The sequence below is a fragment of the Micromys minutus genome, assembly GCF_963924665.1.
Source record: "Micromys minutus genome assembly, chromosome: 1".
Lineage (NCBI taxonomy): Eukaryota > Metazoa > Chordata > Mammalia > Rodentia > Muridae > Micromys > Micromys minutus.
Window position 1 is genome coordinate 25980663 of NC_137969.1, and position 26151 is coordinate 26006813.

The 26151-nt window shown below is 47.3% G+C and overlaps 1 protein-coding gene across 1 annotated transcript in view; it reads right to left on the bottom strand.

Moving 5' to 3' along the window:
• Nucleotides 1-2850: 2850 nt before the first annotated feature.
• Nucleotides 2851-26151, bottom strand: part of HTT (huntingtin) — a 138582-nt gene continuing 115281 nt past the window's right edge. Inside the window, exons 51-67 of the mRNA XM_080932563.1 lie at nucleotides 25801-25896; nucleotides 23073-23260; nucleotides 21762-21888; nucleotides 19099-19199; nucleotides 18092-18246; nucleotides 17568-17707; nucleotides 16617-16699; nucleotides 15234-15364; nucleotides 14986-15115; nucleotides 14008-14163; nucleotides 10656-10846; nucleotides 9251-9365; nucleotides 8931-9144; nucleotides 8475-8580; nucleotides 7797-7959; nucleotides 7476-7636; nucleotides 2851-6581 (exon numbers count right to left, since the gene is read on the bottom strand). Coding sequence (XP_080788689.1) covers nucleotides 6368-6581; nucleotides 7476-7636; nucleotides 7797-7959; nucleotides 8475-8580; nucleotides 8931-9144; nucleotides 9251-9365; nucleotides 10656-10846; nucleotides 14008-14163; nucleotides 14986-15115; nucleotides 15234-15364; nucleotides 16617-16699; nucleotides 17568-17707; nucleotides 18092-18246; nucleotides 19099-19199; nucleotides 21762-21888; nucleotides 23073-23260; nucleotides 25801-25896 — 2471 coding nt within the window. The 3' untranslated portion in view covers nucleotides 2851-6367. The remainder of the gene's footprint in view (nucleotides 6582-7475; nucleotides 7637-7796; nucleotides 7960-8474; nucleotides 8581-8930; nucleotides 9145-9250; nucleotides 9366-10655; nucleotides 10847-14007; nucleotides 14164-14985; nucleotides 15116-15233; nucleotides 15365-16616; nucleotides 16700-17567; nucleotides 17708-18091; nucleotides 18247-19098; nucleotides 19200-21761; nucleotides 21889-23072; nucleotides 23261-25800; nucleotides 25897-26151) is intronic.

Genomic DNA, 26151 nt, shown 5'->3' on the forward strand with positions numbered 1-26151 from the left:
GGTCTGCTAGGACCCTCAGTTGTCACGGGATGAGGAAGCAGGAGGCTGAGGACTAGGCCCCCAGTAGAACCTGAAGGAAAAGGGGGCAGGTCAGCTTTAGCAAGTGTCTCTTAAAGGCCAGGCACACTGAATGGGGTCAAAATTGGTCCTTCTGTGAAGCTGGTGAGACCTATGTAGGCTCTCTGGGTCTGGTTTCCCTTCTAAATAATGAATCTGGGGTCAACCTAAAACTTGATTTATGGAAACTGTTCAACCAGGCTTGACCAGGGTGATAACAGCCAAGCTCAGCCTATATGAATAGAGACCGGAGTAGAAAATGGGCAGACCCATGGCTACAGCTGCTTATGTAGCAGAGGATGGTATTGTCCAGCATCAGTAGGAGGGAAGCCCTTGGTCCTACGAAAGCTCGATACCCCAGTGTGTTGAGGTGGGAATGGGTAGGTGGGGAGCATTCTCATAGAAGCAGTAGAAGCAGGGGAAGGGGAATGAAACCAGGAAAGGGGATAACATTTGAAAGAGGTAGCTTGGAGAGATGGTTAAACCATCGCTTTGTTTTCAAATTTTTAGTCAAAATCTCTTGGCCTTTGACCTTATTGATAGAGGCAATTTATAAATGACTCTTTCCCAGCATGTGGCTAGCTCGCTATCTTAGCCTTCAGCATTTTCCCAAGTTAGAACACAAGAAGGGCCTCATTTGACCAGAGGACCAAACCTTAGTGTTCAGCTCCTCAGTCTCAAGGATTATGGAAAAATAAATCTATTATCTATACCTTAAAAGAAAAAAGCCAGTTTCAGGATGCCAAGTAATTTTTGAGAGCAAGGGTGTTGAAGGCTTGACAAAGGCCTGGAAGTGTATGAAATGTGTGAACATCTGGTAGTGGCCAAGCACAGCCTTGACTAAGAGGTACTAGGATCTGGGTCTAGGAAGCCTTGGGGCACAAAGGGGTTTGAACTGTTCTGGGTGGTTAGTGAGGTATGGCCTATCTCAGTAGTGGGTAGTGAGAGGGGTTCTGACCTACCTTAGAATTGACTTGTTACAGCAATTCCTGGGCCTTGAAACCTAGCCTGGGACAGAGGCCTAGGCAGCTAGGTTGTTTAGCTTGCACATTAGACATTGCTATCACATGTCAACAAGCAGTCCAGACTCTTAACCTTTTGACTCTCTGCCTTTGTGGAAAGCTCTTCCCACCTCAGCTATGCCCCAAATGCCCACCCCAAGCTTGAAGTGAAGCAGGCGTCCCTTTCAGGACCACAACAAGGAGGGAGACGAGACTCAGGCTTTTAGGGCCAAGGATGTGTGTAGATTCCAGGAAGGTCTCAGTGATTCTCAAGTGCCTCAGTCTTCTGCTTATGAGCCTTCCCTAGGCTAGCCAAGTAGCTCTTCCCGGTTTGGCTGAGTTTTGTCACCTTGTATGTAGGTGAGTCCCACACCCCAGCCTCCTGGACCCTGTCCACTCAATATATGGACACATGTGGCCACAAATGGCACACATACTCACCATGACTACCCATTCCCTTATCCAGCACAAGCAGGCTCCTTCTTCAAGCTCCTTCAGATGTTTTTTGGAAAAACTGGAGACAAACACCACAATGAGGCCAAGGGGCACCTCAAGTCTTGTGCTCCTACATTCCCCAGGCAGGAGGGCAGGACTTGCTGTGGTTGAGGAGGTGTGTTCTGCTGTACTGGTTGGAAGGAATAATGTGCTGCCAACACTCCAGGGAGGCTTACCTCATCCTTTCTGGAAAACCACCCATGCCTGTTATGTCAAAGTTCTGGCTATCCACCAGGAGGGCAGAGGATGAAGATCTTAAGGGCAATACCACCACAGCCCTAGAGAGGGCTGCTGAGGTAGATTTAGGGAGTTGAAGCAACAACACCTATGCCACCATCAAATGTCTTGAGTTACTGAGCCAAGACCTAAACCTGGTGGGGCACCTACCAGGCCCTTCCTGCCAAGGGTTCATTACCTTCTACAGAAAACAGACCCTGTGCCATGGCCTAGAAGTGATAGCTTCATGCACTAGGCTCCATAAGGCTCCAAGAGTTATCCTGGCACTGACTTCTGTGTCTGGTGAGCTGAAGGACCAGGTATACAACTCCTGCCTCACAACTGAAACTTGACAGGCCTTCGGAAAGTGTTTCCTAAACAGCCTTGTTCCTGCAGATTGCGGGATAAAGCATATGTACTTCAGGCTTAACCCAGATACCAAAGAAGGGACCTGGTAAGATAAACAATGTCATAGACACAGTAAAAGGATCTACCACCTACAAAGGACAGGGTAGGTGTTGCAGACACAGCAGCCAGCCTAGGACAAAGGCGGAAAGACCAGTCATGTCATCAGAGGGGGCACCATGTGTATCAGGAGCATGACCAGAAAGAAGGGCTGGTGGAGGGTATGCAAAGACTCCAAGGATGTATGACAGAGCCTCACCACCCCCCTAAGACCCTGGAGCAATGTGTGGAAGCTGAAACACTATCTAGGACCTCGCACGACAGGCTTAAAATGCCAATGATCATGAGAACCTGGCACACCGTATCTCCCAGACAGGAAGACCACTTCAACAAGTCTGAATACTCCTAGGCCTGGTTCCAATCCCAGGCACACAGGCTCATTCCATACCCGGTGTTTCCTGACCTTTACAGTGTCAAGATGGCTGCTGGTAGTATTGTTGCCCCAATGGAGATAAGCAGGATGCTCTCCACAAATGCCACAAAGGAGGTTCTCATAAGTAAAGCAAGCTTCAAACAGAAACAAGTGGTTTAATTGCTTCTTTAATTCAAATGTACAATATCTGCAATTTAAAAATTTTAAATATACATTTCATGTCAGTCCTTCCTCTTGGAAATGGACAGCTAGGTCTAGGCTGGGCTCCGGGGCACACCCATCACAGCCCTCCTAGTTCCCAGTGACACCCATGGCATACAGCAGCAAGGCCTGGACAGCCCCTAGAATGCAGCCAAATCTCTGCAGATATGTCTCAGCCACCTATTACCTTACAGCCAGCTTGTGTAAGGTGCTTTCCAGAGACACTTGAGGGGAGCAGTTCCTGTGATGGCTCTAGAGTGTGACGAGCACACATGGAAGGTGGACCTGAACCTTCATATCACCTTTAGTTATCACACTGCTCAGCATTGGCTCTTCTTTCCTGGAAGCTCCAGACCCATTGAGGAACAGTTCTTTTCCAAACCATGATATCCTGAGCCCCCACCCAGCCTCAGCAGCTCTCAGGGTCTTCTACTCCCACATACCAATCCCTGGAAGACAGCTTCATGCCTGCCCTGGTAGTAGCCATGATCCTAGTGCTCAGTTGAGGGAGGGAGGGAGACTGTGTGGGGAAGGATGCTCACAGGTAGGGTGGCAAAAGGAGACTAATCCTGCAGGCCCACAATGGGAGGCAGCACTCTTTGCCAGGTGGCTGTGAGCCAAGCTATTGCTGTATAAAACCTGTCCCATGAGCTGAAAGCAAAGCTGCCTCACTCACAGAGAGGTACTTCCTGCCAGGGCAGGCGCCGGTTAGGGTTGTTCCCTTCCCTGGCACTGCATTCTACAGGGCGGGAGCTGCTTCCGCTCTTAGCTCTTCCCTCCTGACGGGTACACGTGCGGACAACATGGAGAATGATAAAGGGCACTTGGCAGTGGCAAAGTCACCTACCTACATGTCAAGGGGGCCATCAGTGGGAGGGAGGCACATTTTGGAGAAGAAACATGCTTAAGTGCATTGCCAAATAGTTCTACCCTGGTTTTATTAAAATCTTTCCTGACAGTACCAGCAGGAAAACAGAGACAACATCCCACTCCTACCCCCAAAACCTCAGTCAAAATAACTTTTTTTTTAAAAATAAAGTTTGGAAATCCATAGATTTTTTTTTAAAAAGGAATTTGATAAAGTTTTGGTCCCTCTTGCAGTTTGACAGGTGGAGCAATGTCTCCAGTGGGACTTTTAAAATTTCTTTTAAAAATTCTCAGATACTAGACTCACAAAGCTCTGTATATAGCAGTTGCAAGGAAAGTCTGCTTCCAGAAAAAGTGGACAGGCATGTTTAGAGGTGTGTGTGTGTGTGTGTGTGTGTGTGTGTGTGTGTGTGTGTGTGTGTGTGTGTATGTGTATTCAGGCAAATGCACACCTGCCTGTGCCCAGGGGCATTTCTAGGTTGTGGCACCCATGAGCAGACAACAGCTTTGTGGCAGAGGCTGTTCTTGCCCCATACTAAGAATTGTTTCTGATCACACTGAATAAGAGGCCAACTAGACTTGAGGTCACTGATAATAATCCCCAGGCGAATGGCTCTAGAATTTATATCCAGTTTTTCTACGAACATCTAACATGAGGAATAATCAGGCCTGCCACATGCTCATCTCAGAGCTGTTGGACCAACCTCAGAGTGTGGGAGCAGCATTGTGAGAACTTTCATGTGGTCCCCAAGCACTTCTAGGAGGGAAATCTAGGGTAACAAGTAGAAGCCCCAAATCAGCAAAGGGGCATTGGTGACTTTCTTTCATTAAAATTCAGTAGCTTCCCTTAAGGTCCTCTTGAAAGACCTGATCCATGTCCACCGTTGCTGTTCTCATGACACCAGGATGGGCTGGGCCGGCTTTCAGAGGCCTTTGCCAGGGCAGATAGGAAAAGAATGAACAAGTGTGAGGCTCTCTACAACCTGTGTTTGGAAGGGAACCCTGCATCCCAGCAGCCTTTCAATTGTCATGTGGGAAGACAGAAGGAAATTCAAGGGTCTCCAGAAAGGAATCCATGGACTGAAGCACAGCTAATTAATCATAGGCTGCAAGTTTTTTCCTCCTGTGTAGTCTAGAAACAGCTCCAAATTACTCCTCTCCCTACTCTACAGCTGGGAAATAGACATGACTTAGCAGAGCAGCAGAGAACCTGCTCTGCCATATAGCCAAACAGCAAACAGAGCAAGGAATGAAGGCAGCCCATGTCCAGGGCTCATTTTCATTAACATGTCCTGGCTACTCTGGGCTTGGGCCTTGGAAAGAAGAGGTGGCTCTGACCAGCAGCATGGGAAGCTGTCTGAGGCCATAGGCTGACCTGATTCTGAACCTTCTTTTTGGTGCCTCATCTTGTCAGACTGAGTCCTCCCTGGGCTCTGATAGGCATAGGTCTATACTCTATGGTCTGACAGAAGGCAAGATGGGAAGGGGCAAAAGAGGCTCTGGGTCCATTCTCAACTGTTGCTAGGACACCAAGCTTTCCCTTGACCAAGAAAAACTGAGACAAACCAACAAACCATAGTTCAGAGACACCTTTGGGGTAATCAAACCAGCACTCCTCAGGTCCCAACCATGCAGAAGATACAAAGGGACAGACAGCATCCACAATGGCCAGCCGGTGTCTGGGCAGCTACAGCCCAGGTCAGCCATAACCAGGGATGAAGTTATTGGATAGCCTCTTTGGGTCCAGCAGATGCTGTCTGTGCCCAGGCTGAGAGACCAGCAGACAGCTTGACAGTCATGCTTGGGGTGGGGGTAGGGGTGACTGCCGCAGGACAAGCCTCTTAGAACCCTAAGTGGAAGTCAGTCTCCTCAGCCGGGCCACAGGTAGGATTCTCACACAGGGCAGTCAACACCAACACCTCTCTGTGTGCTGGTTAAATGGAATGCATAAGAAAACAGAGCCATGTGAAGTGCAAGTGCCACAGGGTGTTGGGAGGCTACATGTGAGGGACCTGCCCGACTAGACTGAGTAGCTACAGGAGAGGGAGCGGTGGCCAGAAGGCCCATCCACTACCATAAACTTTGTCACATGCAGCACAGGCCTTGCCAAGTCACACACTTTACACGGGCATAGGAAGAGTTACATTAAAATTAATCTCTTTACTGATATAATTAAATTTTAACTCCTGAGAAGAAAACAGAGAAAGGGAAAATGATGCTGGACACCTGGCAGCCCCAGTTCCCACCCCCACACACCATTCATTTTGTGCCCAGACACTGGTGTGGCAGGTACTCCTTCTGAGAAAATGTGGGAGGGAGCTCTCCAGCCCAGTGGGACAGGAGGGCTCAGAACCATCTGGCAAGAGCTAGGACTTCTGTTCCACATACCAGGGCAGCTGCAACCTGGCGACCATGGCCTGGGGAACACTAAGAAAAAGACAAACACCTGGTCAACCTAGCACTGCCACCAGCTGCAGTGAGGCCAGGACCCAGGACTCAGGCTCAACCCCAACATAGTGCATGTTCCCTGCATAGCCCTCATTGCAAAGCACTCCTGCCAGTGCCTGCTGTCCACTTGACACAAGTGGAAGCCTGCACGCCCAAGGCATCCCCAGCAGAAGTTTGGGCAGGCGCCTGGAGGCTCTAGCCCCAGCAGCTGCCACCTCTCAGCCTCTTGTTCCACAGGTACTTCTCAGCAGGTGGTGACCTTGTGAACGTTTTGCAAACAAGCAAGCAGCCTGTGGTATGGACTTCCTGGTGCCGCCACCACCTCAAACACAGACTGGAAAGCCCTGCGGTCGAATTCCTCCTCTATCTGGTGTCTGTAGAAGTCTGTGGCAACCAGGCAGAAAAGGTTCACATCCACCTGCTCCAGTTTGCCCATCCTGCTGATAACGTGTGGAAGGCTGGTAGAAGAGTTAAGGGGGAATGAGAGCAACGTGGAAGGACAGCCTCCTCAAGCGGTTCCCTTCCTAAGTCCACCAAGAGGCCCAGGAAGACTGAGGGCAACCAAAATAGAGGGTAACCTAGACCACATTAGCAGCAGCAGCTGCCTGTAATCCTCTCCCAGCTGCAGCTTGCTATCTGCCCAGGAGGGCAGGGATGGGTAGGCAGAGAAGCCCAGGAAGTTGGAGCCCTGCAGTGCAGCAGGGTGCTGGTTCCCAGTGCTCTGCGAAACAGCACTTACCTGGGCTGTGCTCCCCACACAGTGCTAGTGGCTGGTGTTCCCGCTCACACTGCTCCAGTGCAGGGAGGGCAGAGCTAGCACCCTGCCTGCAAGGTTTTCTCAGTACTTAGGGTGAGGCTGTACGGTCACCCCCAAGACAACTTAGCTACTCAGTAACTTGTGTTTACTGTGGAGGAGGCTGCCAAAAGAGGAACTCCTGGCATCACTGTCAGGGCGGGAACTGCAGCTTTACTTACAGCTTTCCCCAGGAGGTGACCACAGTGTAAAGATGAGAGCTAATGAGAAACAGCATTGAGAAAACCTCAGAGGGATAGAGCATGCCAGACGATGGGGCAGCCACAGGGCCAGCGGCGGCCTGAGCTGCCCTGCCTTCCTTTGGGCTCCCCTCTTCTCCCTCCTGCCACAAACCCACCCATTGGGCAGCCCTGGCTCACAAATGGCTAGACCTTCTGCTTCATGTCCCTGTCAATGTTTTAGGGTAGGGTAAGCATCCCCTTGGTACCTGTGGGGTTCTTTAGAGTTTCAAAACATTCAGTGAAACCTGAACTGGATGCTAAGAGGATAAGAAAGGCTGGTGGAGACTGAAACCCGGCCAAAGCCCATGGAAGGATACATTGCAGAAACCCACGGGCTGGTAGATGCGCTGACAAGGAAGCAGGAGAGGCTCCACATAGCCATGGCAACTGGAGTTCTTTGTGTGAAGTTGGACAGGGACAGCATGACCCAGTCCCGGACCATGGATGACTGCCCAGCACTGTGCAGAGTCTGAAAAACCTGGGGAGGAGAGAGCCCTGAGCACAGGGTCAGGGCCATAACTTCCACCCATCTTAAAAGATGAGTCTAGCCCTGATGACAGGCCTACTGAAAGTGTGGGATTGAGTACCCCTTCATCCCCCAGCCCTGTCCTTACCCCATATGGCAAGTAGATCCTCACCTTATATACTACTGTAGCCATGAACTGTGGGTATGGCTGCTGGTTGGACAGAAACTCTCCAATGACTTTGTTCATGACATCCTGAGGTGGAAAGAAGTCATCTAGGAACTGAGGCAGAATCCTTGCCACGACCCTGGCTTCACAGGGAAATCCCTTGCGGATCCTGAAATGAGAGGAGCTGATCTGAGCCTCACCCTGGCCCTTGGCCTCTCAACCCTGCACATAGAGCCAACACGGCCCAAGGCTCAGAGGCCCTTGACGCACAGTGATGTTCCAAGTGGGGCTCAGACCACAATTAGGGTATGAGTTTTAAAAGCCAAAGAAGACACCCAGGCTGTCCTTTTGCTGCTCTGACTGATCTGCACAGGGCGATCTTTCTCACTCTGGGGAGAATAATGCAGTGTGGAAAAGCCCTGTAAAGGAACAGCAGTAATAGGTGGGGTAGTGAGATTATAGAAAAGATTCTCCACATCAAAATGCTCCAAAACTTTTCACTGTTGCATGTCCTAATATCCAGAGTACTACTGTCTATTATGCATACATAGTGAAAATGGCGGCAAAGGCGCACTTTAAAGTTGAAGAGAATGAACAAATACACAGAAGAAACTGCTCTGGATCTGGCTCTAGGGCAGTCAATGACTACGGAGGCTAGAGGTCCAGTGTTGCTCCATCTCTTACCTATCAAAGAGCACAGACACTCGCTCCATAGCCACGATCACAGACTCGCTGTCAGGTGTAGCAGGGCTGGGGTCAGAAGCTCTGCCTGGACTGGCCTTTTCCTTTCCTGAAACAGAAACACTAAGTAGACTACAGGATTGAAACCCGAGAGTTTTGAAATGTGCACTCAGTGGCTCATACAGGACTTTACCAGATAAGCAGAGATCCCTCAAAAGCAGGTGATTACAGCCCCTAGCAAGGCAGGACCCAGCCCAACTTTCTTCTAACTCTCAGGGATGCTGTGGCCAGAGGTAGCTCTGATGCCTATACTTGGTGGTATCATGTGAGCTGCTCTTGCCATGGGCCCTAAATTTCTGGAAAGGTGACAAGGCTGTCTTAGGGTCACACTAAGGCTGCCACACTATGAGGCCTGGCTTGTATCTCTGGGTGAGTCTATGACCCTTACAACTCACTCACCTGTATACATGCAGGTGAGCATCAGGCCTAGGGCTGCCATGGCCCTGTGTGGGCTTTGTACATTCACTCTGTCCACACTTAGCTTGACCAAGGACTCTGTGTCTAGCCGAGAGAGCTGCTCAGACAGCAGGAGCCGTTCCAGACCTCGGAGGGCACAGTGGTAAATGATGGAGGGGGTGGACTCCTCACTTCCAGACAGCATTACTCCACACATCTAGACAAGAAGAAAGGCTTATTCTTATTTTCCCCAAAAGCACAATAACCCACGGTATAGTCTGTAAGGTAACCTGTTCAATAAAGCCCAGCGAGAGCCCTCTCACCTGTATCACAGATGCTGAAAATTCTGGTCCCACATCCAGGGGGTAGTTTTCCATCAGGTAGAATGCAGTGGCACACATCACCAGCACATGCTGCTGGCTGTGAATGTTCACACAGCTAGGAATGGGAGACAGTAATCAGACCCAGTCACATACAGCAGCCCCCACCTGTCTGCAGAGGGGACAGTTTTAGAGCATTAGCTATCTATTGAGTACAGAGCCCTGGGTTATGTTGGCTTCTCCAGGCCTTTTCACCTGGCTGGCCTAGTGATCACACAGTCTCCAGAGCTGCATGGCTTCAGCTAAGCATGCCATCTCCAATTCTGTACCTGTCCACAGGACACTTCACTCTCCCTGCACATTCTTCATGTTCTTCTTCAGGGTATCTGTGTGCTCCACGCACATGCTAACTTGTAACACTCTAACTCATGGGATCTCTAGTTGGTATCTGTGTGCCCAAAGGCAGTAGTCACACTCCATCTCTTCTACCCTTTCAGATTTCTTCAAATGATACTGTCGCTCCTAGGAACTGGCCACTGTTTTGTATAGGACCCTCCCAAAGCACTGAGCAAGATCTATGTGATTATCTGACTTGGACTTTAAGCTCCTCCTACCTGTCCCCAGTCCTCTGTGCCCTCTTCATTCCTTAGCACAGATTGTGCTTTCACAAAACCTGTCCAAATCTGCTCCAGGCCAGGATCTGCGATCACAGGGGCAGTGGGTGGCTGTTTGCCCACCCTGTACACAGTAGGTTACTGTTCAGCCACGGACTACAAGGAAGGAAGGGCCACAGGCCACTGTCTCTGTTCCAGTTCAACTTGTCACTGCACGTTGGGCCCTGAAAATGCACTTCTGTTCATCTGTCAGCAACACATCCAGGTACAGTTGCATGTGAACTGTCTTTAGGGGGAGGTGGGAGATCAGAGCAGGGAAAAAGAGCCTAGCAGGAAACAGGGCACTGATCAGAAACTAAAGAGGAGGCTTACTCTGGCAGCAGGGGATAAGGTTGCTGCCCACAGCAGTGTGCTAAGTGCCAGGGGAGAGCAATGCAGAGGTAGAACTTTTCATCTTGCTAGAGAAATCTAAGAAAACACCTGATGTACATTTGTGTCCTTGTGTCTCATAGCTACTACTTCCTAAAAAGGTACTCTCCTGGGTTTTATGCTTGACACTTACCAGGACCTGGCACATACTTTGTTATTAATTTTGGGACAGGATCTCATCTGTAGCCCTGGCTGCTTTCAAGCTTATGTCAATTTTCCTGCCTTAGTTTCTCAAATGCAGGGTTATATGCAATTATTACCAAGCCTGCTCTGGCATACACTCTAAAAGTCAAATAGGAGACTTTTATTTTTGATGTTTTTGTTAAGACCCAAAGCCAGTAGCCCACCCAGCCAGTCCCACTCACTGGGCTATTCCTTTGAGGTTGGACAGCAGATAGTCACTAACAACTGGAATGAGCTGCTTTACAGTGTCATCCAAGAGGTCACACTCCAACACATAGAGGATGCCATGCAGGGCTCCGATCTGGCTGGGCAGGTGGCTGCTCCTGAGCGTGCTCTCCAGTAGGCGGCTGACTGGCTCTGCCACAGTTTTGTCCTGGATACAAGCACAGACATGAGCTGTTGGAGGCAGACTAATGGCTGACTCAAGTTGAAAGAGCACATAGCAGAGTCCACACAGTGGCTGAAATTCACCCAGGAGAGGCTGCTGTACAGTGCTGACCCCACCTAAAAACCTCAAGTTGAGAGAGGGTTTACCTTATGAAAAAAATGTGATTTGTGCCCACACTTGCTTTCCCTTTTAGAGCTGTGGTACATGGTGGGCAGAGGGTGTTCCTGTAACCTGCTATTTCTGACAACCCTGGATTCTGAGTTCTGTAGGAACATCTCATATATGTTGTCTGCTCCTTGTTTATCTAGTGGATGAATGATTTGTGTTTTGTATGACTATTCAGGAACAGTGTTCACACCTGGTTTTTTACACTTTATGTGATTTTTCCCTCACATCTCTTCACTGTGATAAATCTTAGTCTGGTTCCTCCTAGCAAAAGCTTGTTGGAGGTTGTGAAGCTCCTGACATTAATTTGTGCTAACCTGGACTAACATGGTATCACTTCCACTAGGTATTCTAAATGTAGGTGCACACACCTTGACATATGACTCTTTCAACACTGAAGACTGTGGTTGTGTTATGCAATCTAGGGGCAGCATTTCATTGTCTGACCGTGCCCCACCCCAGGAAAGGGTGGCTGAGGACTCATTTGGTTTCATGATGTAAGAGGCTTTCTGGTCATCTAGCCCTAATCTGATGGTGTCAGGCTAAAGAGGGTTAATAATTTTTGCCAGTTACTTCCTTCTCATCCCCCTTCCCAGGGTAACCCCATTGAGATGTGAGTTCTTCCTGAGGACAATACAACCTAGGGCTCTGACTACACTTCTGCAAGCATAACACCAGGATATGTTGTTGAAAGCTGCAGATCTAACAATGGGCAAAGAAAAGTGACAGTTTGATGCACGCTGTGGAACACTGTCCTCTGGACATGACATGGTCATACCATATTGGAATCAGAGGAGCTCTGATTACCTGTATTCCAGACTCTCATAAGCATAGGCTTTTAATGTTCCCTCACAGCCAACAAGTGAAACCCAAACCTCAGAATGCTGCACACGATCCTGTCCCTGCTGCACTTGGTCTTAGAAAAAGCTTGCACGAAGAAGAAGGGTGCTATGACTCCATTTATATAGCTTTTGGGGTATCATTACCCATGCTATGATAACATTTTTTAGTATGTAGCTATTTTGGGGGCCCCTAGGCTCCAATAAGTAAGCCATCAATAAATACAATGATTCACAGGCTGGACTTGGATCATCAATGACCTATCTGAGGTAAACAGCCCCTTGTTCAGGTTTGCCCAGGAAAAGCAATGCCGCACTGTCCGTAGCAGCACAAGACAGGCGGAAAGCCTCTCAGAAGACAATTGCCTTCAAGCTCAGCTGCCTGTGTACAGAGCTGGGAACTGGAGCCATTTGCCACTCTGCCTTGGGGCCATTTTTTAAAAATGACCATTATTTGCCTGATGCATTTGATTTACATTTTGCCTGAGGAACTTGGGCCTGAGTACAAAACCACAGTTACAAGGAAAGTTAAGCCACTGAAGCCACCCCAAGACGGAAAATGGACCTCACACAAGGACATAGTCCTGACAACACCCAGAGGATGCTGCTTTGAAGAGTGTGCTCACACAGGGGGACTAAGTGCTCATTGTTCCTGGTCTCTGGATGGTGCTATGGCCACCCATACTGTATACCTGTTCTAGCCTCTAGGTTCAGTGACGACAGATCCTACAGCAGCGCAGTAAGGAGAGGTGGGAACTGTGCTGTGCCATGATCTGGGTGCTTGTGCTTTGAGAGACTCACAGCGTTAGACAGGTAGGTAAGAGATGGCATCAGACAGCACTGTCTGATTAACAAGAGAGGATGTGGCACGTGTGACCCATGGTGAACGGGCTCCAGCAGGCTCTTCCACACCACTCCTGCCATCAGTTCCAACTACTTCACACATGGCAGCCACCCATGTGTCTAGTGAACAAGTAAGTCTCTTTCTTTATTAAAATTTCTTTATTTTTATATGTGGTATATGTGTATGTATATATACATACACGGTAAATATGCATGTGAACTATAGAAACCTGTAGAGGTCAGAGGAGGGTGTTGGTTATAAGCTTGGCGATGTGAATGCTAAGAAAGAACTCAGATATTCTATAAGAGAACCAAGTGCTCTTAACCACTGAGCCATCTTTCCAGCCCTTGAACAGTTTCTGCTGTTATCACAAAACTGGACCCCAGGCAACAGAGATTAAAAACATGATAATTTTTAACATTTAATGATACACGGTAACACTTTAACAGCATGTGACAGGACGAAAGTGTCCACGTCAACCCCAGAGTCCCTCTCCTTTCCTAAGTGCTGTTGTCCTCCAATATGCTCCAACAAGAGGCAGAACCCATGGGTAATTGTTTTCATGTGTGTGTCTGACGTATGTTCTGAGAACCACCTAATAATATGTATATAGGAAAGACAAACAAGTAGTACTAGCTAAATTCTGAAAAATCAGCAGCAGAATAATGGGGAATGCTGATGACCTGGAGAAGCCAGGTATGAGGTGCACATCAGGCATTCCCAGAGCACCTTGATTTGACCTTCCCAGTCCTGAGAACCATAAGCAGTTCATATCTGTTGTTTATAAGTTACCCTAAGATGTTTTTTGACAGCAGCACAACTGGACAAGACAATCATGATAAAAATCTACATTTCCCAAAGGGGAAATACAAGGTTGCTGTGACAAAAAGGTCACCAGGAAAGACTGCAGGCTGAGTAGTACAGTAGGATCTAGATCCCACAGAGGAATGAAGAGGGGCTGCCACATGACTGACTGGCAGAAGAAGTAAGACCCAGTTCCACTATCTGTGCTGTCAGAGTGACACCACACCTTCTGTCCTTGAGAGGCACTCACTGTTAACAGACATGCCAAGGGGGACAAGTGCTCCAGCCATGCTCACCACAACACAGTCCTCTGTAGGTACAGTGCCAACAGGCACCCAATTCTTTTGGCTGACCAGAGCCTTGGTCCACATGTGCCAGGAACCTTGGCTTGGGACAGGTCTTTGAACTATGCAGATGTATGTGGCACATTTGACTAAAGCAGTGCAGTCCTAAGTGGCATCAATGGGGGCAGCCTCTGCACTGCCCTCACTCACCATTCCAAGGACGGCAGCTGCCTTACAGGTGGCAGGCACCAGGTATTGAATGAGGATCTCATCTTCTGAAGGGTGCACTTTCCGTAGTTCTGTCAGCGTCAGATACATCATTTCAAACTGGGTACGTTCAGTGAATAAGTCTGACACCACAAGAAGCTGGAGACATGGAAAATCAGAACAAGAATTACACCTGGAGTCTAAATTGTGAGGCCCTGTGTAGGTTCTGAAAACAGATCCTGGACTTTCAGAAAAGCAGCTGGTGCTCTCTTAACTACTACGTTCTTCAGTTCCCACTGTCCCTTCTCAGAAGACCAAGTTAGTATTTTAGAGCGTTTTGATCCAGCCCTGACAACACTAAAAGATGCCACTCACCACCCTTTGTGTGGGGCTGTTGGCAACACGAGAGAACGGAAGTGCTGTGAGATTACTTATCTGACATTACTCTTCTGAACCAGTGCTTCTTACAGAGGTTTGGCTCAGAAGAGTAAGTTCAGGGGCACACAGCTGTTTGTCACCACTCTGGAAGAGACAGAGACACAATGGGTCTTTGGAAGGCATACCATAAACTGGTGTTACATTTGAGAGCATTTACCTGCTCTGGATCTGAAAAAAAAAAATCTGTCTTATCATCAACTTCAAACATTATGTCCCTCCATACCTGAGAGGCCTGCAGGAATTCCTTTACAGGTTCTGAGACATTAGAGATGAGGTGTGCATGTGTGTGTATCTATGTGTGCTGTGCCTGTTTATTTGTATATGTTTGTGTATGTGTCTGTGTATATCTGGTGAATGCATGGCACATGTGTGTATTTATGTATATGCTAAATGGTTCACATATGTGCTGTGAAGTTTGTGTGATGTGTCTGTGGCATGTATTTGTGTGTGCATGCATGAATATGCATGAGTGTGTTTGTGTGTGTGCACGTGCATGTGTGTGCATGGTGCAGATGCCTCTTGGTGAGGGAAAAGCAAACTTACAGATCGAACCACTTCACTGATCAGGATGACAGGGGTCCTTCTGGCTGCACTGGAAGGCAGGATCCAGCGGCTGTACAATTCAAGCAGAAACTGCGAACAGGAGTGAATATCAACCCCAGCACGGTGTTTTCTGCAGAGTGTGAAACATGGAGATTTTCCCCATACAGAGGTTAGCCTCAAGAAGGACTCCAAATAAGTGACTGAAAAGAAATTTCAAATTCCTTATTAAAAAAATAAAGCCAACAAACCTGGAATTGACTGGAGACGTTGGTGGTGACGTTGGTGCAGGGACATCAGCTTCTTCCTCCTCCTCTTCATCCCATTCCTCCTCTCTCAGGGGTGTGATGTTGTTCCCCAGCCACACAGAGTGTATGGACACCTGTCATAGAAGCAGGTACATAGTTAAAGACCTTAGGTAGGTATAATCCAGCCTCCTGGTCTGAGCAAATATGGCCACTGTAACGATCCATTCAGACCTATATGTTACTATCAGTGGAACCCCTGGGTAGTAAGGCAAAGGTTCTAACTGATGACTGAAAAACTCTGACCTTATTCAAAGCTTGAGCAGGTGTCTGGAGAGGGTATGAAGTAAGCAACACCAAAGAGTGACACTATTGCTCCTAAGTGACTGCTGACCACACCCTGGAGAAAGGGGCCCATAGATAAATTTTATAAACCTGGCCCCACTCATTTGTGGTTTCCAATAATAGACCCTGCTTTTCTAGGCTGATTGGTTACAGAAATTTCTCCAAGGATGCAGAAGGAGATGTGTTTGTTTTAGGAAGGTGTAAGGCAGTCAAGAGACCCGAGCTCACAGATGCCTTCAGTGAGGGCAAGCTGTGAGCTGTGAACAAATTCTAGATGCCAGAGTTCTCCACACCCAGCCCAGTAGTTTGTAATAACTGGCAGGTATCCCAGGAGGGCAGGGCTACACCTATACTTTGGTCCCACACAGTCCTACTATTTCAGGTTGTAGACATTGGAGCTGGCCTCAAGTACTGAAGGAAACAGATGAGTGCAGCACAGCCATAAGGGACAATGTGACCACAGGGACATGGAAACTAGAATATGATCATGTACCCAGGAGCCCTGGGCATTTTACTTAACACCTCATCTTCAGAAACACTGCACCAAAAGCACATCACATTCTAACCATCACTATGACTTACCTTAGGGTGGAATTTCTCTGTAAAGGTGCGAAGGCACAGAAGAGAGTTTGTCTAGAAAGGCAGCTATAGCTCCCTGACCCCTGAAGTCAGCAGCTGTCCACTACCCCTCTTGTTCTGAATGATGTGTACTGTTGGACTGCCTGCTGAGTTGTACACCTAGCTGTCCTCTGAGCCAGCAGCTAGCAAGCTTTTAGTAGTGCATCTTGTCTGACAGCTCTCAGCTGACTCCATTCTCTCCTCTCTGACCTTTCATGCTTCTTGGCTCTCTCCTGTCTCACATCATCCCACTATTTTATAAATATCTGTATGCTTATATGCAAAATACATTAAAATCTAGAATAAAGTATGTAAATACTTTTCTCTGAATGGTATGTGGCTCAAGTCTGAGGCTCAAGCTCAAGGTGACTATAATTTCAGCCTACAGTCCTTATAGAAGGGAGTGGATTGGTAAAATTGACCTACCTGGCCCAGCTTGTAGCTCATGTTGCCTGGCTCCCGCTCTGAGTTGATCTGCAGCAGCAATTTGTCATGGCTGATGAGAGCACCTACAAAACATCAGCACAGCACTGCATGAGACCCTGCTCCTGCCTGGACAGATGTTTGTTCAATCTAGGTGTCCTCACCATAGGCAGGATACACCAGCTATGCAAAAGCAGCAGTCCTGGAGTACTGTCTGTTTGCAACCTGTTGAGCTGTCAGGCCTAGTGGGCAAACTAGACTATTTCTTCTTCTATGGCTGCCTCAAGCTAACTCCAATGGATCCTCTCCCAAGGCACTCTACTGCCTTCCCCAGATCTGCACTCTGAGCTGCTATAGCCATCTATCCACACCTCTCTCAAGACTTTCCAGAGCAAGTATGCCATTTCTCACCCACCCTACTGGCCTAGGTCCATTTCTGATCCAACCTCCAGGTCTAAGCCTATGACTATTTAAAGTCTCAGTGCTATGTTTAATTCAATGTTGTCAAAACCATTTTGGGATATATGACACACTGCATTTCCATACACAAATGTTCCCAAATAAAGTCTTCAAGGTACTTAAATTTACAACAACAAACAGTTCCAGGAAGAATTTAGTAATTACGAGACTGAAGCAGTCTGTCCGACAGTAACAAAGTGGGGACAGCAAAGGGAGGGAAGGGAAGGTGGGCAAAGGAAGTGGTTAGGGTTTGGGGGTGGCTCATTCAATATACATTATGTGCTTGTATGAAGATGTCCTTAGGAAACACAATACCTGTGCAGAATTGGTGCACACAATGGAAAGGAAAGAACCTATGAAATCTCTTCATTTAAGAGAGGCTATACACCCTGGTGTGCACGGAGAGCTAGGAGAAGCATGAGACTTGTGAGTGGGGCAACGCACTCAGCACAGCAAGAATGTCAGCCACACTCTTGTTCTAGCTTCTTCCTGTACCTGTAGTAGCTGGTAACAGAGAAGGGACAGGATCCCATGCCTGATGAGAATGGTGAGTGGCAGTGTTCTCTCTCTGGGAAACCATCTCTTGGATTTCTTGTTCTACAATCCCTCTGATCATGCTCAATTTTCTTCCAAATCTAAAATTCAGAACCAAGGGAAAAAACATGTTTGCTTCCTTCAAACATCACAGAAGTGAAACCCACCAGGATTCTCTTTCACTTGCCTGAAGCAGCTGGTGTAACAAAAAACAAACCCTCCAGCAGGTACGGATTCTTGACTCACAAGCCTGCACCTGAACACCCAGTTAAGCCCATATCATTTCAGACTAAATTCTCAGTTGTCACTGTTGGCAAGAATCACTTTTGGATCTGTATCTGAGGGCAGGGCCACAGACACAGAAGTAACAGCTCTAAAAGAACCAGTAAGAACTGTTACACTGCCTCTTATGACAAAGGAGAGGGCTGGGGAAGTGGGCTACCTCACCATTCTCTGCATTGGCCCACATACGAACTCAGGCCAACCTGGTGTCGAGAGCCTTCAGTGGCTTGTTTCGGGGTTGTTGCTCCAAGCAGCTTATAGCCGGATTGCCAGCCACAGGCACAGTCATTGCACTGAGCACTAGAGAGGTGATGGCCTGCACAGCCAGGACATGGATCTGGGTCCTTTCGGTGTCTTCCTGGAGGAACAGCCCACACATTGACAGCATGGTAAGAAGATGCCAACTACTCATTCTGCCTCTACTTCACACAGTGTCCATAGGCTACATGGCCTCATACAGGAAGACCAGATCACTTAAGTGCTATGGCTTCCCACAGCCAGGGTCTTAAGTCCAGCTTGCTGGGCACTGGTTACACCTATATACCTGGACCCTGGAGCAAACCTGAAGTATCCAAATGTTTGGCATAGAACCCCAAATAGAAATTTACCTTGGAGAAATTGCTCTTAAATTCTACTGTCATTTTAGAACACTGCCTATGGCGGCCCCGCAGTTACGGATGCATTTGAAGATAATGTTGATGATCCATGACCTATACAGATTCTCCCTCTTATTTTTGTCTCTACAGTTTATTACACATCTCCTAGAATCAAGGGCTTATAGCTCAGTATTTTAACACCCAGAACCTCACTCATTTTACAAGGATATGGTGATTATTCCTGTCATATTAGCATGGTGCACATTAGCATTAAGCTAACAAAACAAAACCTCTAAGAATTGAAAACAAAAACAACGAAACAGGTACACGTGCATGGCTTATTTTCACTGCCTTTCTTGTTTTAGTTCAGTGACTTTCTTTCAGAGCGAGATACATGAGTAGAACGAGCAGTACCGAGAACCAGCTCACTGGTCACTCAGTGGCATGTATCATAGTGAGAGACACAACCTAGCTATGGGAGCCTCTCTCCAAGCCTCTCACGGGGTTGGCCTTTACTCTGGAGGATTAGCTGGCATACGATCTGTCTGTTTTCCCGTCTCAAACCACAGTCAGCAGCTGTCACAGTTACAACCCCCCAGTTACGGAAGTCTCACCTCTGGTGGGCTCTCTTCCTGTTCCATCACCAGGGGCTGAGTCACCAGGACACCAAGGAGGGTGGCCCAAGTTTCCTCGAACTGAGTACGACTGGTCCATCCTGGGAATCAATCGTTACATTAGTTTCTTGACTCCCCACCCACCAGGAGACACTGGCGATATAATTCCATTAGTCCTGCTCCCAGGGTACCACCTTCAGAGCAATGCTACAGCACAAGGTGTCCTTCTCTCCATTTACCATAAAGGACACAAGAGCACATGAAAATCAGTTATGCCATCAAGGCCAAGAGGCACAGGCCAAGTTTAGCAGCCAGACTGCCCGTCAATCCCCTGCTGTATAGCACAGTGACAAGATGTCTACAAAGGGATCACTTAAGTCAGTCAGGCTACTCCTGCCCACTAAGCATTTTAAAAGTCTCACTGTAAGTCTGACCATGAGACTTCAGAGTAGACCACAGAACCATGTAGATAATAATTCTGTCTCTATAAAGCTGGTGAGGTTAAACAGTGTCAGAGATAGCCGATAATCTGAGCTCAATTCCCAGGGACCGCATGGAAGAAAGAGAGAACCAGTAGCTGTCAGTTTTCCTCTGCCCTCCGTGTGCATACTTGGGATGTTCATGAGAGTCCTGCCTCCAAAAAGTGAATAAAAGTCAACAGTGAAAGCCACCCAGAAGACAGATTTTAAAAAGCATGGTCTTGGGCTAGGAACACTCTAGCAAGCAGCAGAGGCAGCCTAGGAGGCCATTCTTCAGGTTTACCTAGATTCAGAGTCAAGTTCAACAAACAGCTGCCCTTGATGTTCCCACCAAGACCCAAGGAGATGTACACACTCCTTGTCAGGCCAGTATTACGTCACTTGTGACTCAGTGAAGAGGACCATACAAGGAAAGCATTAAGTGCTAGGACCTCCTGGAACATGGGGTATGACTCTGATCCAAGTGAAGGCCGGCACCAGGAGACCCAACTGATAATCGCCCAAGGAGCAAAGGCAATGTGCTGGCTAGTTACACAAGCCAGAGTCATCTAGGAAGGGGAACTCTCAGTTGAAAAAATGACTCCCTAAGATTGGCCTGTAAGTAAGTTTGAAGGGAGTTTTCTTCAATTATTAGTGATTGATGTGGGAGGCCCAGCCCATATTGGTGGAACCACCCCTGGGGTGATAGTCCTGAGTGTTTTGGGAAAGCAGGCTGAGCAAGCTTTGGTGAGCAAGCTGGTGAGTGGCACTCCTCCATGTCCTCTACTCCTGTTTCTGCCTTTAAGTTCCTGTCCTGCGTTCCTGCCCTGGCCTTCAGTGATAAGCTATACAGAGAAATGAACCCTTTCTCCCTCAAGTTGCTTTTGGTCATGGCGCTTATTACAGCAACTTAAAAGTAACTAAGATAGGAAGTAAAAATGCTTCCATGGGAGGTGCCAGATTCCTACTCAGGAGTTACTGAGGACAGTTCGAACTGTTCAATCCATAGATTCAGGAAGCCGAGGCAGGTTGCTGAGATCTGAGTAAGAAAATATGAAGAAGCCCTAGGGCCTGATTTGGACCAGGCAGCGGATCTGGTGCCCAGGCTCTTTTAGGAAATACCCACGAAGGGAAAAGGCTATGAGGGTTGTAACCACAAAATCAAATCCGATTGGCCTCCATAGGCTCATCTATTTGCATACTTGGTAACTAGGTGATAAACCATTTGAAAAGGATTAGGAGGTATGGCCTTGCTGGAGGAGATATGTCACTGTGACTTGGCTTTGAGGTTTCGAAAGCCCATGGCAGGTCCTGTCTCTCTGTATCTGTCTCTCTCTCTCTGCTGCCTGTGGATCAGGATGTGAGCTCTCAGCTACTGCTCCAGCACCATGCCTGTCTGCTTCCTGCCATGATGACAATGGACTAACTTTCTGAAACTATAAGTAAGCCACCAACTAAATGTTTTCTTTCATAGAGTGGCCTTGGTCATGGTCTCTCTTCACAGAACAGAACAGTGATTAAGAAACATCCTCAACCAGAAAACAGGCAAAAAAAGGAGAAGGAGGAGGAATGATGATGATGATGATGGTGGTGGTGGTGGTGATAATGATGGTGATGATTATGATGATGATGATATGCAGGAGCAATTTAGGAAGCAGAGTCCTGACAGGAGAGTTACTCATGCTACTGCTTACTGAGACACTAAGTGTGTTTTTCCTGTTCATGTCTGTAGCAAACACATACTATGGACACAATCTCCATTCTATGGACCATGGCACTGAAGATCCTATCCTGTTAGCTAAGGGATGAGCAAGGCTGTCTGGTCAAATCTACCTTCCCTCATTCTATCACTCTGACCCCTGTGACACTTAGCTTGCCATATTTCCCAAGCCGTTTGTTTGACATAAAGGAAAAATGACCCAAGTGAGAAGAGAAGGTCAAAGTGGCAAACAGGAAACAGGAGGACACCACTTCCACTGCTTATTCTGTTGTAGCCCTGAAGGCTGAACCTTGGGCTTCCCTGGCACTAGACAAGCCCTACAGTGGGCCACGTTCCCACACCTGTATGGTTTAGTTTGAATGTATGATGTGAAGACAGACTGGCTTCCTGTGACAGTTACACATGCATTCCCTTTGTTCAAAGAAGCCTGGTATGCAGCCCCCACCCCAATCCACTCATGGAGACTGAGGAGGACTGTGGGATACCTAGGGTGTTGATGCGGTAGATGAACTCCTTGAGGATCTCTTTCTCCTGGAGGAACTCTACAGGGATCTCAGGAAACACTGTGCCAAAATCCCCTCCAGGCTTGGGTGACCACCCGAGTTTCCACACCTGAGAAGATGGAAAGAGTTCCAGATGGATGGAGATGCCATAAGGAAAACAAGAGACCCCCACCCCCACTCTCTCTCTTAGCTAGTCTCTCTGATGAGCTAGCTGCCCGACCTTTACTACTCAGACTTTTTCAGACCCTGTGCCTTTTCACAAGAGGTCCCACCCTTTTGCCTAGAACCTTCAGTGCCAAGCTTGATGCCCACTACTCTGCCTTGCCTTCCCAAGGCCAGCCCATCACCTTCTTGTTACACCCCTCAGGTTGCCTGTACACAAGCCATATTCTTTGTAGGAAATGCTGGTGCCCACAAACATCAAGTATGTTAGAAAATTCAGTCTCATGTATAAACATGCACTGGCAAGCAGGCACAAGGCCAATCTCACTGTTCATTTCTATCAACTCTGAGAGGTTAAGTTCTGCCATTCGAAATATGGATAAGCACCACGCACAAAGGGAGCCCTGAGGTATACCCTATCTCAGTAGCAGGACCATCTACCTAGCTCAGCTATATCCCTCAGTAAAGCAATGCAGACCTGGGCTGGAGAGATGGCTCAGTGGTTAAGAGCACTGACTGCTCTTCCAGAGGTCCTGAGTTCAAATCCCAGCAACCATATGGTGGCTCACAGCCATCTGTAATGAGATCTGATGCCCTCTTCTGGTGTCTTTGAAGACAGCTACGGTGTACTTAAATATAATAAATAAATAAATCTTAAAAAAAAAAAAGACAGAGTCTTACTACGTAGCTCTGGCTGTCCTAAAACTATGTAGACCAGGCTGGTCTAGAACTCAGAGTCATGCCTGCCTCTGCATTTAACCAGCTTTGTATAAATCTCTTCAGAGGTGACACTTTTGAAAAAAAATTAATTTGAAGAGTGTGATTTCTGGCTTACTGTTAATTAGTTTAATCACTTCAGAATCACAGCCAACATGGATTATCAGTGGAGATGAAGTTTAGCACAGCCAATTTTTGAAGGATAGTATTTTTACTGATACCCACTACACAGAATACCTGGGGAACAATGCAGGTGTAATGACCATATGAAAAAGCTAGAACTACCACAGGGAGCATCACAATAATGAATATGTGTGATACGCTGGGCATGGACTCCTGGCTTTTGGGAGGTAGAGAGGAGGATCCCAAGTTTGAGGCCTGGTTACATATCAAACTGAGCAAGATCCTACTTACCAGAGGAGGCACACGAGTATAGCTGTTAACTAGGGGGAGGCGAGCCAGACTGACAACAGTGTTCTTCAGCACAGCGGTGAGAAATGAAGGCAAGGTGCTGTTCCTCCTGTGGCCCAAGGCCAGCACTGACTGCAGGGATTCCACCATGTCTGCCACCATCTCGCAGGCCGAAGTGATGTGACTGAGGTCTACACAGGCAAGGGTGATCAAGAGAGGCCTGTCAGAACACATTGTCACCCTTCCTCAGCATGCCCACAGAGAACGCCAGACTATGAGCCCTGTCCAGTTTACTGAGATCAGTTCCTAAGCATATCTCCAAACCTGCAATTCTTTCCATTTCTGCTGAGAATACAGCAATGATTCTGAACCTGAGCTCAGCCCTAGATGGGAAGTGACGAGGAAAACACGAGAACCACCAATCTGCCCAGACAGGGGCTGTTCACAGTCACTGAATCTTGATACAGCACAGAATTTAAGAATCACTTGTTTAGTTGGTAAAAATTCAAATAAACAGATAGTTACCCTGTCCATGGAATTCAACAATTTAGGTACTTCCTGGTACAGAAAAAGGATCCTTATTGAGCTTAAGGAATCTAGCCCCGAGCTTAAAGAAATGATGTGTGTCAGACTAACTTCAAGTACGGCCAGCTTAGATGGAGAGATGGCCCAGTGGTTAAGAGCACTGTCTGCTCTTTCAGAGGACCTGGGCTCAATTCCAAGCTCCCACATGGTAGCTCATAACAATTTATAACTCCACTCCCATGGGATCTAGTACATTCTTCTGGACTCTGAGCACTGCATGCATGTGGTGCAGACATACAGGCAGGCAAAACACCCTTACATATTAAAATTTTTTAAAAAGTACTAACCTATGGACATCTAAAAAATAAAATGTGAGCTGCTTCTTCTGATCAGAACCTCATTAACTGACTCAGGTCACAGAGGATAACCAAAATTACATCTGACTGAATTAAGTGATCTTCTGCCCCAGGGCCCACCTGCCCAGTCTCAAGATGGTGGGCTTTATTCCAGTGCTTCCCACAGCCTGATTTCTTTACCCACGTCTCATCCTCACAACAGAAACATGGAATAACCCGAGTTGCTGCTCAGGTAGGAAAAGACTAAACTGTGAGGTAAAGTGAACTCCAGGAACTGAAGGGGCTCCAGTCAAAAACCAAGTGAGAGCCCAGGCTGCACTAAAATGGTACTGCTCACGGGCCACTGTGCAACTGTAAAATCTTGGGACAGGAACTGAAAGACTACAGAGAGAGAAGCCCTGTCTTTTAAAATAGTTTCTCTCACTATATAACTCAGAGTGGACTTAAGTTCATGATCCTCCTATTTTGGCCTCCTCAGTGTTGCAATTACAGGCCTGCATCATAATACTGAGCTGTGCCTAGACGGTTTTATGTTATGTTCAAAAAGGCATGTTTCTGGAGAAATAGAGTAAGGCTGAGGCCTTTGGTGATCCAAGGAAAGATCATGTTCAACGCTGCCTACCTCCCTACCTGTGTATCTGAGCCTCTGAGATCAAGGAACTCAAAAGATTCTAGGAGCCTGGAGGTTAGGAGTCAAGGACTCAGTTAGTCAGAATGTCCTTTGACTTGTCATAGTTGTCACAGTAACACAGCTGTGGTGGTTCAAATATGCTTGGCCCATCATTTTTATATCATATCAGGTGTGGCCTTGTTGGGAGTATGTGTGGTCTTGTTGGAGGAAGTGTGTCACTGTGGGGGTGGGCTTTGAGACCTTCCTCCTAGCTGCCCATGAGATAGTCTCTCTGGTTGCAGTTGGATCAAGACGCTGAACTCTTGGTTTCCTCAGAACCACGTCTGCCTCCACACTGCCCTGCTTCCTGCCATGATGGTAATGGACTGAACCTCTGAACCTGTAAGCCAGTTTCAATTAAATGTCCTTTATAAGTGTTGCCTTGCTCACTGTGTCTCTTCACAGCAATGGAAACCCTAAGACAACAGCTGCCCTAGACTCAGAAGGAAGATCAGAAAAAGACATTGTATGTGCCTGAGTCTAGATGGCGATTTGAGTGTTATGGTTTTTTGTTGTTGTTGTTTTTAAAAGTAATGACAACATCTACTCTTAGGAGGTTGAGGGGTTGAGGCATGAGGGCCATGAATTCATTCCAGCCTGGGCTACAGAGAAAGACCTATGACAACACAAATAAGTCAACAAATGTCACTAAAAAATGTCTGAAGAATCTCTAAGGTTATATATCATATAGCATCTGCACTAACTTCAAATTCCTTAAAATTTTGAGTTACTCATTCAGAATTTAATATATGCTTGCCAGTCACTTCTAACAGACCAAGTGATAACCTTGAGAGTACAAGGAAAACATGTTCACCCTTAAGTAGCAGTCACATGCTAAGTGCTGAGGATAAGATGGGGGTGAGGGGACAGTGCTTCCCAGAGAATCTGAGGTGCAAATCCAGGTTGTGAGGAAGGATGTAGGATAAGTCATATCAAACTGACTGGGGAAAGGAGGTCTTCACCAGAAAAACAGGGCTCACAAAACCAGGAATGTATATGTAGCCATGGTCAAAAACCTCCTGCCCCTTAAAGTCTGGATGAGACCTAGAGGACAGCAAAAAAAAAAAAAAAAAAAAAAAAAAAAAATGTTTCTCAGAGTCTACTTCACGAGTTTCTTTTGTCAATGAATTTGAAGGCTCCAAAGAAACACAGAAGAGGAGAACATGGTCCTAAAACTTACTTTGTATATCGGAGTCTACGTCCTCCTTTCTGACAGCTCTTGGAGTATGTGACTTCCTTTCGGGACCGAGAAGCTGCTCTCCAGGCTGTACTGCAACTGGAATCACAGCGGAACATACAATTTAACCTTCTTTCTACTTAAGTCTGCACACCTGTGCAGCTTCATAAAGACATACAATGACAGCTACATCAACCGAGGGCAGATTTCTAGAACCAATTTCCATAAAACTGAAAAGCACTGGATGACAGCAGATGCAGGCATCAGTGCTTTGGGCAGTCATGAACACACAAAGACTTGTGCTTCCACACTCTGGCTTCTAAACGAACTCCACCAGCTCCACCCTGAGAGTCT